This window comes from Vidua chalybeata, chromosome 3 (genome assembly GCF_026979565.1).
Source record: "Vidua chalybeata isolate OUT-0048 chromosome 3, bVidCha1 merged haplotype, whole genome shotgun sequence".
NCBI lineage: Eukaryota > Metazoa > Chordata > Aves > Passeriformes > Viduidae > Vidua > Vidua chalybeata.
The window spans coordinates 58,795,280-58,808,902 of NC_071532.1; the positions used below are offsets into that span (position 1 = coordinate 58,795,280).

The following is a 13,623-nucleotide window of genomic DNA, read 5'->3' on the forward strand; positions in this document are numbered from 1 at the left end:
CAAATAAAGTCAAAGAAAGGGGCTGGGATAAGTTTGACAAAAACAGGAAACTGTGTTGGACTAGAAAAGCCTTGATGAATATGATGACAAAAGGAGAAATTCTAATACCACCAATCCATTTTCTAGACTTTTTCACAGGCTCTGATTCAATTCAGGGAACTTGGTGCAAGGACATACTGCAGACTATCATGAGTTTCACTCCACATAACTGGGCATCACATACACTAAGCTGTTTTCCAGCTCCTCTGCAGGTAATAGTTTAAATCTGAAGACTTTAAAATTGGAAATACAGTGCATTTATTCTCTTAACCAGATCCTTTGCCTTTTGTGGGTTGGTGAGATTCTTCCCCTGTCTCGACTGCATTAATCTCAAGTCCCTAAAGAATGCAGCATGATTATAACAGTGCTATTTCTTTAGAAACTTGTTAGCTACATTCCCATGGAGTATTCTAAGGCCAGATTTGGTCAACTGATACTTCAGGTGCAAGATAGACCAGGTGGTTTAAAAATTAAAAACTAAAATAAAAAGTTGGAAAAACAATTTTTTCTTCAGGCAGTTTGTCATGTATCTTTGTTAGTGATAAAACAGTCACTGTGGTATCACAGTGAAATAACAGCCCTCCCTAGTAGGCTGTATGGTACGAGCAAGTAGGAACCCATACAGTGTTAAATCAGGCAAAATTTTCCTGTTCAAATGTTTTATTGGAGGCTCTCAGTCACAGCAAAGCCTACTTTTTTCAGGTGTTCTTCAAGCAGAACAACGTGCCTCAGGAAAGCCGTTTTAATCTGAAGAAGAATGTGGAAGAAGAATACCGGAAGTGGAAGTCGATGACCAGTGAGAATGAAATAATCACACACTTCTCTGCTCAAGGGTCATCCCCACTTTTCCTTTGTCTCCTGTGGAAGATGTTGTTAGACACTGATCACATAAATCAAATTGGTTACAGGTGAGCTTAAAAAGTGCTATTTCAACGTTAGTGCAGCAGCGTTCTCAGCTCAGAGGACATAATTCATAATTAACAGCTTGATCTTTTAATTAACTTGGAGCATGCATAGCATGGAAGAAGAGAGTGCAACTAGATAGTAGACAACATGTCATAATAATTGTGCAGTGTTTAGGATTGGTTCCACCATGCAGTGGTCTGCAGTCCATGTTTTTCCTGAGAAACAAGGATGTGAGGTGTTTGAATTAAGCAGTTTACTTGTAATAGCAGTGTTTCAAGCAATCTGAATGAGTAAACAAAATAAAAAGCATTCATTTACTTAGCCTTTATACGTGAATAAAGGACAAATATTTCTTTAAAAAACAAATGTTGGATTAAGATGAAAATTCATTACAGAAGTAGTAATCATCTGATTTTTTAGAATTTGTTCCTGGTAGAAATAGCATCAGTTCCACATGTGAAAAAGAGATTTATTTCTTTTCAGTCCTTCCTAGGTCTGCTGAAACAGTATTTATGATAGCATGTGTTACTCTTGTATGCAGTGAGGAAATAGTTTATAATGCTATAGCTGGGCATAGCATAGGAAAATAAAGTTGAGTTGCAGAAGGTTGTCCTCAGAGGTGTATAACTACAATTACATAAGTAAAGCATGAGTTCTGAGCAGAATACTGCAGTTGAAATTAGTGAACTTGAAGCATTTCTCCTGAATAGTATTTTGACTTAGGAATTCTCTTGCTCTAAAATTGGGGTTTTTTTGCTTTGCTTTGGCATTTACTTCAATAATATAATAAAAGGGAGGGATTTTTTTTTTTTTTTAAGACAATTGTGTTAAAAACTGCTTACTCATATCAAATAGACCAGTTAGGAATGTGTTAGGAACTGTAACAATGACTTGTTGCTTTTTTTTTTTCTTCCCTGCTAGAGTGTTAGAAAGAATTGGGGCCAGAGCACTGGTGGCACATGTCAGGACATTTGCAGATTTTTTGGTGTATGAATTTTCTACGTCTGCAGGAGGACAGCAACTCAACAAATGTATTGAGATTCTCAATGACATGGTGTGGAAATACAATATTGTAACCCTGGATAGGTTGATACTCTGTTTGGTAAGTATCACTTCAGAAGATGACAGTTCATGCAGTCTGCTTTATGACTCATTTTTGAGGAAGATTCTTTTAAAAATAGATTGGTCTTAAATAGTGACTATTTGCTAAGTCAATAATCAAGAAAATAGTAGATTATTTCTTTAAGCGACGTAACATTCCAACTCTTACAGTTCTCTGAGTCTTCAGGGAAGCATTTCTTGGTTATTCAATGGCAGCCATTGAACTGATATTATTAAATGTTGTGATTGGTGGTTTGAGTCTCTGACCTCAGAGCCGTGCAGTTATTTAGGCTCTGCAGAGGGATGTGGACAGGCTGGATCAATGGGCTGAGGCCAGTTGTCTGAAGTTCAGCAAGGCCTGGTGCCAAGTTCTGCACTTGAGTCACAGCCCCATGCAGTGCTACAGGCTGGGCAGTTCTGGGCCCCTCACTACAAGGCAGACATTGAGCATGTCCAGAGAAGGGCAGGAGCACTGGTGAAAGGCCTGGAGCACAAGTTCTGTGAGGAGCAGCTGAGGGAGCTGGGGATGTTTAACCTGGAGAAAGGGAGGCTTGGGAGAGACCTTATCATTCACTACAGCTGCCTGCAAGGAGGGTGTAGCCAGGTGGGGGTCGGCCTCTTCTCCATGAGAAGTGACAGGCAATAAGACAAGAGGAAACAGCATCAAGTTGTGCTGGATTGGATATTAAGAAAAATACCTCTGCTGAAAGAGTTGTCAAGTGTTGGGACAGGCTGCCCAGGGATGTGCTTGAGTCACCATCCCTGGAGGTACTTGAAAGGTGTGTGGGTGTGGCACTTCAGGATATGGTTTAATTACTGCTTAATTAATGGTAGGACTCAATGATCTTAAAGGTCTTTCCTACCCTAGATGATTCTATGGTTGTGTGATTCCTGCAGCCTTAAAAGGTAGTTAGGATATGGCATGCTATTCATTCATTCACAAGCATATGGAAAATCTTGTACCCATTTGAGTATGCTTTTTTCCCTTAGAAATTAGCCTCTTTCATCATAGTAAGACAGAAATGGCATTCTCTTGCTTTTCATGTTATCCTATAAAATAAAGCAGTATTCATCTAGAGAGAGCTACATTTGCATTAAGTAATTGTCCTTTATATTTAATTTTAAATCTCATCTTAATGTAAAGCTGGTTGTTTGAATTCTAATTTGATTTTCAGACTGAAGTCCAATCATGTCAGAGTGGCCAGAGGTTAAAAGCCATCTTGACTTCATTGTCACTTAATTGGTTATTTTCAATAAGACAACAGACACATAAAAGTGAGCTAGATTTCCTTCAGAAAGTGCTGTCACTGGGAAATTTGTAAGACCTTCTGCCCATGGAACAGAAAACGGGATAGGGATTGAACCTGCCTCTTTTTTATGGCTTCACTTGAAAATTAGAGTTGAAAGACCATATATTCAGTGTGAATTTCTGTGCAGATGTAGTAAATTTGGCTGCCATGTTTCGGGGCTATAAAGCAGACAGCAGTGTCAACTGTAATTTCATGTTATCTGATCTGTTTCACTTAAGGCTATGCGTAGTCATGAAGGAAATGAAGCTCAAGTTTGTTACTTCATAATCCAATTACTCTTACTGAAGCCTAATGATTTCAGAAACAGAGTGAGTGACTTTGTGAAGGAGAATTCTCCGGAACACTGGCTGCAGAATGACTGGCACACAAAGCATATGAGTTACCACAAGGTATCACAGCTAATAATGTTCTTTTATTGTAATAATTTCTGTGGCATTCATATCAGCCATGATTTACAGGACAGCTTTATCAATTTTTGGACTTGCCTAATAAGCTGTAATTTGTTTGGGCTGTATGAAAATAATAAATCACTGTATGTAATGACTTTGAAATTCTAATGCAGTAATATTAAAGATAGAAGTAGCTTAAGAATTGGGTGGATGTTCATTCTTGCTCATCTAAACCAAATAATTTAAAAATCTTGTTTATACTGAAATTCACTTAAAACAGTTTTTGTGCATCAGGGAGAAGGTATTTTTTCTGGTGTTTTAATACTATACCAATAGTTAAACGTACAGTTTCTTCTAATTATTAAAACTTCTATCTTCTGTGTGACAGGAACACGATAGCCTGACATGTTAGGTAAGACAGTTGCTGAGCCTTTAATGCTCCTGTAAACATACTGCTTCCTGCTGGTTAGAAAAGGATGTGCCAATGAGTTGTTCTGTCAAAAAATAAACAGTGAGATGGAACAGATACAAACTAGCTGTCATGTACCTCAATACATGCCATCTAGTTTGATCCAGGAACTGTTTGGTCTATATTAGCCCTCTGACTTGGCTGTGCAATGTTTTGACAGTGCCTAACTAAAAGTGTAAGTGTAGCAGGGAAGCAAATGAGCCTGGGAAGTGCTCTGACATGGCTGCACAGCCACTACACCCAACCTGGCATATAGAAATTTCAGTCACAGGTAAAACATAAGTTCAGCCCTCAGCAGTACCCATTTGTTATTTGAGTACACTACAGTTCTTTCCAAGGGAATTATTTCATTCATGCTATTTCTAGTGTTCTAATTTAGTATATGATGCAGAAACTTCCAGTAGTGCTGATTTCCCTTAGGTTTTCTCTTCAAGTACATGACAAAAGACACTTTAGCACTGGCCACTTTCAGCTTTTCTTTGGGGTTCTTAATGTTCTCTTTTGCCCATTTTGAGTGACACTTTGTTCTGGTTTTTTTTTTTTTTTTAAGATGTTATCTACTATTTTAATATTCCATTTAAGTCAGAGTTCAGTTTTCTTCAGTAAGTTTACAGTAAGCTTCACTGAATTCAAATGTGATAAAGAAGATTCTAAAGTGTCTTTTTAAAGCAATGTAGATGCTGAATGTTTAATCCATTACTTATGAAGAAAGAAATTTTGATTTAGGTGGGTTTCTTTCCTTCCAGAAATACCCTGAAAAGCTGTATTTTGAAGGCTTGGCAGAGCAAGTGAATCCCCCAGTTCAGATCCAGCCCCAGTACTTGCCAATTTATTTTGGAAATGTATGCCTGCGCTTTTTGCCAGTGTTTGACATCGTAATTCATAGATTTCTGGAATTGCTTCCAGTGTCCAAATCACTAGAAACTTTATTGGATCATCTTGGAGGTTTATACAAATTCCATGGTAAGTTATCCATGAATACAGTCAGATATATTCCTGTTGTGATCATTATGTCCTCTTCAACTCTTTCATTCATAATGTTTGTGTGTTAGCACAGCAGTGCCTTATTCCTTTCCTGTTGTCTAAACCCTGTGTACATTTACACAGAGAAGTGCATTTCCTATTTAGTGAATTTCAGCTTACTAACAGTGAACTTATTTTTATTCAGGTATCTCTTGCTAATTCATGCTTCCTTCACACCTTTCCCTTCCATTCCCTTCTAGTAGTAAATACTTGGACCTGTGTCCTAACCAACTTTCTGTTACCAAGACTGAAGCAATTGAAAAGCAGTTTCTCTCTATCCTTCCTTAAGATTCAAATAACTTGACCTGATACTTGAATACTTTTAGAAATGCACTTTATTAATTCTTTTATAGGTGTCATTGCTATGTTGTGCTCAGACAATTTACAATAGTCTTTCTTTATTGTGACTTCATACCTGTATTCTTCTTACCTAATACCTTGCATATGAAGAGATGTTTTTAGTCAGTTTACTTACAAATATATTAATATTACCATTAAGTTGTGAACTTTTAGTAATACTGATCTTTTGTTCTGCACAAACACTGAAGTATGTACAAGACAAAGGAAAATCAGTTTTGTAGAGTATATTGAAATAAAGTACGTTAATAAATTCCATATGTTCTGTTTTTTAATAAATGCAACTTAGTCTTGCAGAGCTCTTGATTTTAGTTTTGTTTGCCACAGATAGTGATGCTGGAAGTTATTTCTGGCTTTTATTGTTTTCTCTTTCTCCTTGGCAGACCGACCAGTGACCTACCTGTACAACACTCTTCACTATTATGAGGGGCATCTGAGAGAGCGCACAAACCTCAAGAGAAAACTTGTTCATGCCATAATTGGCTCCCTCAAAGATAATCGTCCACTAGGCTGGTGTCTGAGTGATACTTACCTCAAATGTGCCATGAATCCCCGAGAAGAGAATCCATGGGTTCCTGATGATGCTTACTATTGCAAGCTCATTGGAAGACTAGTAGACAATATCCTTCTAAAAGTTTGCTTTAAGTAAGCTGTGACAATGTCTTACAGCTTCATTTCTTCAAAATATGAAGTTCCATTTATTTATTATTCTAAACAGGTAGACATCTTAAAAAGATATGGTGAAAGTGAAGTACAGTGCAGCTGTATAAATATTTCACTGTTTAAGCATCACTTAGAAATGCAATTACTGATGTTCATGCTTTCTGAATTGAATTTTGATTGTCAAAAAAATAAGCTTGATGCAAAGTGTGAGTTTTAAAGAACTTTTCAAAAATTAGATTACTATTACTGTTTTCTAATGACATTTATTAGTATTACTGAGAATAAAATATTGAGAGCAGTGCCATATTTAAGATGTGGAAATGGCTGGCAAATTAGAGAATAGGAGTCTTCTGGGACTTTGGCTTCTTTCCGGAGCAACTTTACAAGAGTTGACCAATCTTCAGGGTGTTACAAATTCTTTCATTCCTTCTCCTGAGCTTCCCTTTCTTAAGTGTGTAACTTGAAAGAAGTCTATTCAGGGTCTCCGAAGAAAGCTAAAATTATATAAACTCCTGCTTTTATGCAAATGTTAACTGTGAAGAACTTTTCTGTATGTATTTCAAATAAGTCTTGTTTGGGAAAGTGGAATATTTTCAGAGACTAAGCAGATGCTCCTTTTGCATAAACTGTCACCCTAGAAGTCTGCTAGAAGGTCTTACAGAGAGGCAAATTAATGGTTTCTGAATATGAGCATAGAGAATTCCTATTATTTGTTTTTTCTCCTCTTGGAATCAGACAGTGAGTGAGATGGTTGGTGTTTTTTCCACTTCTTAATCAGGGGAGTTTATCCTTTGTGTGTGTAATATATTTATAGCTATGTATTCATGCAGTCCTTCAATGATTATCAGCATCTTATAGTCATACTTCTGTATGACTATAAGATGCTGATATATGTGATTGTTCTACTTGTTTTCAATATTTGAAAATGTGATTGTTCTACTTATTTTCAATAACTTTTAGTTCAGTTTAGTATGTGGTATATGCATCTATTTTTAATCATTGTGCTGCTTATACTTGTCTGTGTTGGGGCAGCTTTTTTTTCTTAACCGTTGCCACCTATGGCAGGCAAATCACCTGGTCCATTTCCAAATTGTGACTGGAGATTCAATGAGTTTCCTAACCCAGCTGCCCATGCTCTGCACGTTACCTGTGTGGAGCTCATGGCTCTGGCTGTTCCAGGGAAGGAGGTGGGCAATGCTCTGCTGAATGTAGTGCTAAAGAGGTATGTTGGATTTCTGAAATGGTTTTCTGCAATATATCATACATAATTAGAGATTGCTAAGGTAGTCTCTGATACTAAATTTCTTATTTAAAAAAAAAGGTGTATATAGGCAACATTTTATATATAAAGTATTTTTGGATGACAAGCAAGGTGACAGGGATCAAGCAGAAAAATCATGTGTTAGATTCCTGTGGTGTAGTGGATTGTGTGCTTCGGGAACAGTTGACATGGCATGATGCCCATAAAAGTTAGAGGGAAGATATCACACAGGCCAAGATCTTATCCATTGGGTTCAGCAGGAAAGCCTGGAGAAAATCTGTTATTCTTTGAGCTGTGCTGAGAGGAGGACAGTTGATACTTACAGCATCTTGGAGTGCAAGGAAAGGGACAGGAATCATTGGCAGGGCTCTGAATCTTCCTGATGTAGATCAGAGGTATTTTGAAAGAGTGGTGTGCCAAGGCTGACTTTTTGTCACAGTACATTAAATTTGACCCATAGCTGATTCTTGAGCAACCACTGAAAAACCTGCAGTGAGAGACAGGACTTGGTGTTCTTGTAGCCATTCAGTTGACATCACTGAGCAATGACAAACTGGAATTGCTTGGGTATAGCCTCATTTGGCTTAGTAATAGATTATTGTTAGCTCTTTTTGGGGCATATGAAGGTAAGGAGTCAGTAAAGGGACAAACAGCCCTTGGACACTAAAGCTTAAGGAAAGAAATTTGAAGCCTTTGAAGGAAACCTGCTGCTAATGCAAAACACACCTGCATAAAGTTTTGCACACAACATCCCAATAGCATTTATACCATCTTTTGCCTCTGTAAATACCTGTGTGTATTTTTGTAGTTCTCTAAACTTGACAAACATTCTTGGTGTAAGAAGACCTGGTCTGTAGATGCATGCGAAACATAAATTGCAGTTGTGTACTTTGAAGCTTTAGTTTTCTTTGTCTCTAGTCAGCCTCTGGTGCCAAGAGAGAACATCACGGCTTGGATGAATGCAATTGGACTGATTATCACAGCGTTACCAGTGAGTCACTATGTAGTATTTTAAAATAAAAAAAAATTACTCTTCCATGAAACATTTATCATTTTTCTAGAGTACATTGTAAAATCTTACAGCCAACATCTGTAGATTACACAGCAAGCTATTTACAAGGCTGTGTGCATGTTTGAGAAAAGTCTACTCCTCCAGCATAGAAAAATTGACCAGGTGTTTTGTTTTTCTATTATGTTTTGAGGCTAGGATGAAAAGAAGTAAATCACTCTTGTTTAAATATATAGGTAAATGCCATATATGTAGTATTGAGAACTGGAGCTATGTAATGGGAAGATCTATAAAGGTTCTCATACAAAGTTATTTTTTGATTATTGCTTGCGCTTTCACATCTTGTAGTTCTTAAACCATGTAAATGAGATGTGGCTAAGATAGCAAAATGAAATGTCTGCAGTACTGCAGTTTGTGTATCACTAGAAACTTTGATCTTCTGAATATCATGCCTCTTGGTACTTGACAAAGACTCCCGAAGTAATTTTGATCTTGCCAAATGTGTTGCTTGTGTGTGTCAGAGCTTTCCTTCCCTTGTGACCTCTCTTCTGCAATAAAATGGTTCCTCTTCTTGGAGGGAAGCCAACATGAATTTAATCCTTATTATTTTTATAATGCTACTTCCTCTTCCTGTTTCATCTTGTATCTTCATCTGTATTCTTCGTCTTTTGTACCTTTTTTAATTTCCTGTTTCCATCTTGATTTTTTGGTCTGTTTGTGCCTGCACTTAGAAAACGATATAATTCTCAGACCTCTTTCACTAAATCTTTTTGCCTTGTCTTTGCTTCTTTTCAAGACCTTTATATCAGGTGATTAAATGATTAATTCATGAGATATGCCTTGATAACACCCTTGAGCGTGCCATACCCACTAACATAGATGCTTTCTGCATTGTGCGTCTTTAATTTTCATCTTCATCAGACATGGTTATGAACTACCATTTGTATACCATATGTCATTTATAACAATTTTATTTATACATATACATATATATGTGTATATACACTTTTTAGAAATGCCATAATAACCGAAAGAACTAAGGAAGCATTGTCTTAGGTGATGTTCTTTTTATAAACAATTCTGAATTTTTAGGTGTGTTCTGTTGGTTTGGGTTTTTTTCCCCAGGAGCCATACTGGATTGTTCTCCATGATTGCATTGTTAATGTCATCAACAGTCCCAGCTTGACATCAGAGACAGAGTGGGTTGGTTACCCATTCCAGCTGTTTGACTTCACAGCATGTCACCAGTCTTACTCCGAGATGAGTTGTAGCTACACTTTGGCTTTGGCACATGCAGTCTGGCATCATTCCAGCATTGGACAGCTTTCTCTCATTCCTAAGTAGGTGCAATGATATTTGATAATGTAATTTGTCTTTTAAATTCCACACATAATGTAGATAACAAAGTTCCACTACTTATACCAGTGAATAAATAAGTACAGGGGAGCTCCAAGACTTGCCAGATGGATCACAAGGTTTTTTCCAGCTCCCTCTTCCATTGACATAACTCTGGTTGTCTGTAGGCTTTAGAGCTGTCATGTGGTATGACTGCCTTTAATAAGCCTTTTTAAATCTAGATTAGCATTTATTAATTTAAATTTTTCTTAAAGCGTGGACTGTAGCATGTTCCTAAAGCATCTGTAACTGTAACAGTAAATATTATTCTTAATTCTAGAGCTGCCCTATTTTGAATAGCTCATATTTCCAGAGGCACACTGTTTTTTCCTGAAATAAAGGTCTAAATCTGTGAGAGAGATTTTGATGTTTTGGCTAGAATTTGGTGGAGGTGAAAGAAATAACCCCAAATAACCAAACAGTTGATGTAGTACATGTCTTGACTACTGTAGGTTCCTCACAGAAGCTTTGATACCCATTGTGAAAACAGAGTTCCAGTTGCTCTATGTTTACCACCTCGTTGGCCCTTTCCTGCAACGATTCCAGCAGGAGAGGACACGGTGCATGATAGAGGTAAAGTCTGGCTCATGTTTTGCTTTATACTGTATGGATTATTTTACATTTGCAATTAACTCATGAATCAGAATGGGATAAAAATCTGTGATAAATATTCAGAATTAAATTCTATACAGATTAAACAGTAATTACAAGGATCTGAGTTGCTGAGTTGGTATTCACCTTACCCTGTTAACTGAAATCTTGTTGGATAAAACACCTAGTACATTTCTTTTTAAGCAAGAAAAGAAATAAACCCCCAGAAATATCAAGCAATAGATGTTTGCTTTGACTCTCAAACTACTTGCAAAATATACATCAGTCTTACTGCCTGGGAGTATGGAAGAGGTGAATTGTGAAGATGGAGGAACATGAGCTGTTTCTTACATTCACATCAGTGTGGATAAGGTTAGGGGAGGAAAAAAGAGATGGAGCTCACCAGTAGGCAGATTAGCTGAAAAATGTCAGATATCAGAGACCCTGCTAGAAAGAAGAGCTTAACTTCAGAGTCATATAGTGAAGCATAATGGGATGACTTAGACCTGTCCATTTGTCTGTGTAAGAAAGTAAGAAAGTAAGCTGCTTAAAAAGCAGTACATATTTATTGTATTGTTAATCTAAAGCATTTTAAAACCTGTTTTCATTGGGGTTGCTCATTGTGTCTGTGTAAACAGATTGGAGTGGCATTTTATGAAATGCTCCTGAATGCAGATCGGTACAGCTCCCACTTGAACTACATGGATCCCATTTGTGATTTCTTGTATCATATGAAATACATGTTTACAGGTGACAGTGTGAAAGACCAAGTAAGTAAACAGTAGATATTGATACTTTAGTTGTCTTTCTTGCCATATAATAATTTAATCTTTTTGTGAACTATTTGTCATAGGTAGCAGTACAACGAATTGCTTAACAGTTGATTAGTCTCCATATACAAAGTAAGAAGTTGGTGCAGGAAAAGCTTCAGATGGAGTAGATTGGATATCTAGATTGTAAGATTAATTTATGTAATCTGAAATTTAAGATGCAGCTTCAGGGTGCTTTAAATACTATTATTAGAGCTATTGCTAGAAGTAAAGCTATTGGATATTTCATAACTTCTATTAATTTAAATCTATTTCTTTAAAGTTTTAGTTAATTTCTGATTCAGTAGTGTAACTTGACATGTGACAAAAGGAAGACTTCATTCATGTTCAGTGAAAAATCATTCACTCAATTTATCTCTAGTTTATAACAGTATGAACTTTTAAAAGTGTCAGCTGTGTGACTTGTTTTACAAAGCTTTGGTGCACAACTCTTACAACAGGAAGGTTTTTTTTAAGATTGGTTATCAGAAGAGGTCCAAAAGTTTTGTTTTAATTGTTAATATTAAATTAAATTAAATATTATAGAATATATAATATATTGTTATATAATATTATAATATTAATATTAAATATTTAATGAAATATTTATGTAAATACCTCTATTTACTACAACTTTTCCCATTTTCTGTTGTGCTAATGTGATGCTTGTGTACCGTAGTGGCATGTAAAAATACTCCTGTTTTTTACTGAACACATTTTTTTCTTTTTTTAAAACAGGTAGAGAAGATAATTTGTAATTTAAGACCAGCTTTGAAACTTCGGCTGCGCTTCATAACACACATCAGCAAAATGGAGCCAGCTGCTGTTTCACAGCAGCCTCTCAGCAGTGGGTCCCCAGCACAACAGCCCAGCCAAGTGCCCGTCAACGTGGCCTTGCCAGTAACCCAGTGAAATGAGTTGCTGGGCTGACCTTGGTGGGAGGGCTTCCTCCTCTTACTGACCAAAGGAAGCAGCATCTGTTCTGAAATCTGGTTGCTTTATAAAAGGATAGAGAACCACACACAGACTTCTGCTTTGATTTCTTTTGCATCATGAAGCTGCCTTGCTCTGTGCATGCCAGTCTTCTTAGCTATTTATGCTAGACACTCGATAAGGGATAGTTGCCTTTCTCTGAAAGTACTGAGTAAAGATCCTCTGCAAACAAATACATGGATTTCTGAAGAGTTTACCCTATCCTGGGTTGAGTCATCTGGATTTTTCCTTTTTTCTGCCTGTGATATGAAAAGACTCTCATTGTGTGTAAAACAGCCTTTTAAAATTTGGGTTCTGCCTTATTAAAAATTTCTATTTTTTCATCCAACAGAAGAATTTAAATCCTTTTTGTCTTTTGGGCAGACAGTTTAAGCCCTTATACAGAAACACTTCTAGACAGAGAGATTGCATCAGTTTTATTATGACATCTTTCCAAAGACTAAGAATGAACCTTTGAAAATATTTGTAAATTTTGTGTGTACAGATTTCATTAAACACACCTCAGTGGGTTTGATGTAGTGTCAGTTACTAGACTGTTGGGTTAAACCCTGGAGGCTGTCTCCAGTGAGTCTATTGGAAGTCTGCTTATTCACTTCAAGCTGTGCTGGTTCATATTTGATCTTTCCTATTTGGGAAATGGTATAGTTTTTATTAAATCAGTCACATCAATTTTACTGATTTTACTGCATTTTGGATTTGTCTCATATTCTGCTTTAGGGTTTATCTGTACTGTGCTCAGCAGGTTTTGATGACAGAATTTAAAGGCTCAATGTTTTGTAAATAATCATCTTTTTGGGCAAATTTGTAATTAAAAAAAACCCACAGTTTAAAAGTCCATATTAGTATTGTTAAATTTATTTCTTTTCCATACTCATTATCTTAAAAATAAGGATTGACCATAGCAAGGATACTTCCATGTCCCAAGTTCTTTATCAGCTTTGAATTAATGACTGTTTTAACATGTTACAAATAGAGTCCCAATTAATAAACTCAGGTCTCATCTGATTTATATCTCTAAAAATGTAACAGTTATGGAAAGAAGTTGGTGACTCAGTGGGTGCAAATTCTTTAGTCTGCTTTTTTGCTGTTCTTGTACTTTGATTCTAAATTCTGCCAAGTGTAATTTGAGTAACAGAACTGTGAGTGCTCTTTAATGAACTTGTAGTCTGACAGAAAACCACATTTATGCTGGCCCTTGCTGGTCACAAGTGGTGTTCCCCAGGGCTCATTGTTGGGGCCAGTCCTACTTGGTCTCTGTATCAGTAATCAGGACAAAGAGATCGAGGCCATCCTGAGTCAGGTCACAAA

General features: G+C 36.7%; 1 protein-coding gene across 4 annotated transcripts in view; it reads left to right on the top strand.

The window, feature by feature from the left end:
• The window catches only part of MED23 (mediator complex subunit 23), a 37,940-nt gene extending 24,790 nt beyond the window's left edge, over positions 1–13,150 (top strand). For 2 of the 4 annotated variants that reach the window (XM_053936851.1, XM_053936852.1), the window contains 12 exons: positions 127–251; positions 742–947; positions 1,867–2,047; positions 3,575–3,745; positions 4,961–5,177; positions 5,978–6,214; positions 7,314–7,479; positions 8,437–8,509; positions 9,653–9,867; positions 10,375–10,495; positions 11,152–11,283; positions 12,061–13,150. In XM_053936851.1, coding sequence (XP_053792826.1) covers positions 127–251; positions 742–947; positions 1,867–2,047; positions 3,575–3,745; positions 4,961–5,177; positions 5,978–6,214; positions 7,314–7,479; positions 8,437–8,509; positions 9,653–9,867; positions 10,375–10,495; positions 11,152–11,283; positions 12,061–12,234 — 2,018 coding nt within the window. In that variant the 3' untranslated portion in view covers positions 12,235–13,150. Of the gene's footprint in view, positions 1–126; positions 252–741; positions 948–1,866; positions 2,048–3,574; positions 3,746–4,960; positions 5,178–5,977; positions 6,215–7,313; positions 7,480–8,436; positions 8,510–9,652; positions 9,868–10,374; positions 10,496–11,151; positions 11,284–11,366; positions 11,470–12,060 lie in introns of all 4 variants that reach the window. The other 2 variants (XR_008429681.1, XM_053936853.1) reach the window with 2 other exon arrangements.
• The last annotated feature ends 473 nt before the right edge of the window (positions 13,151–13,623 follow it).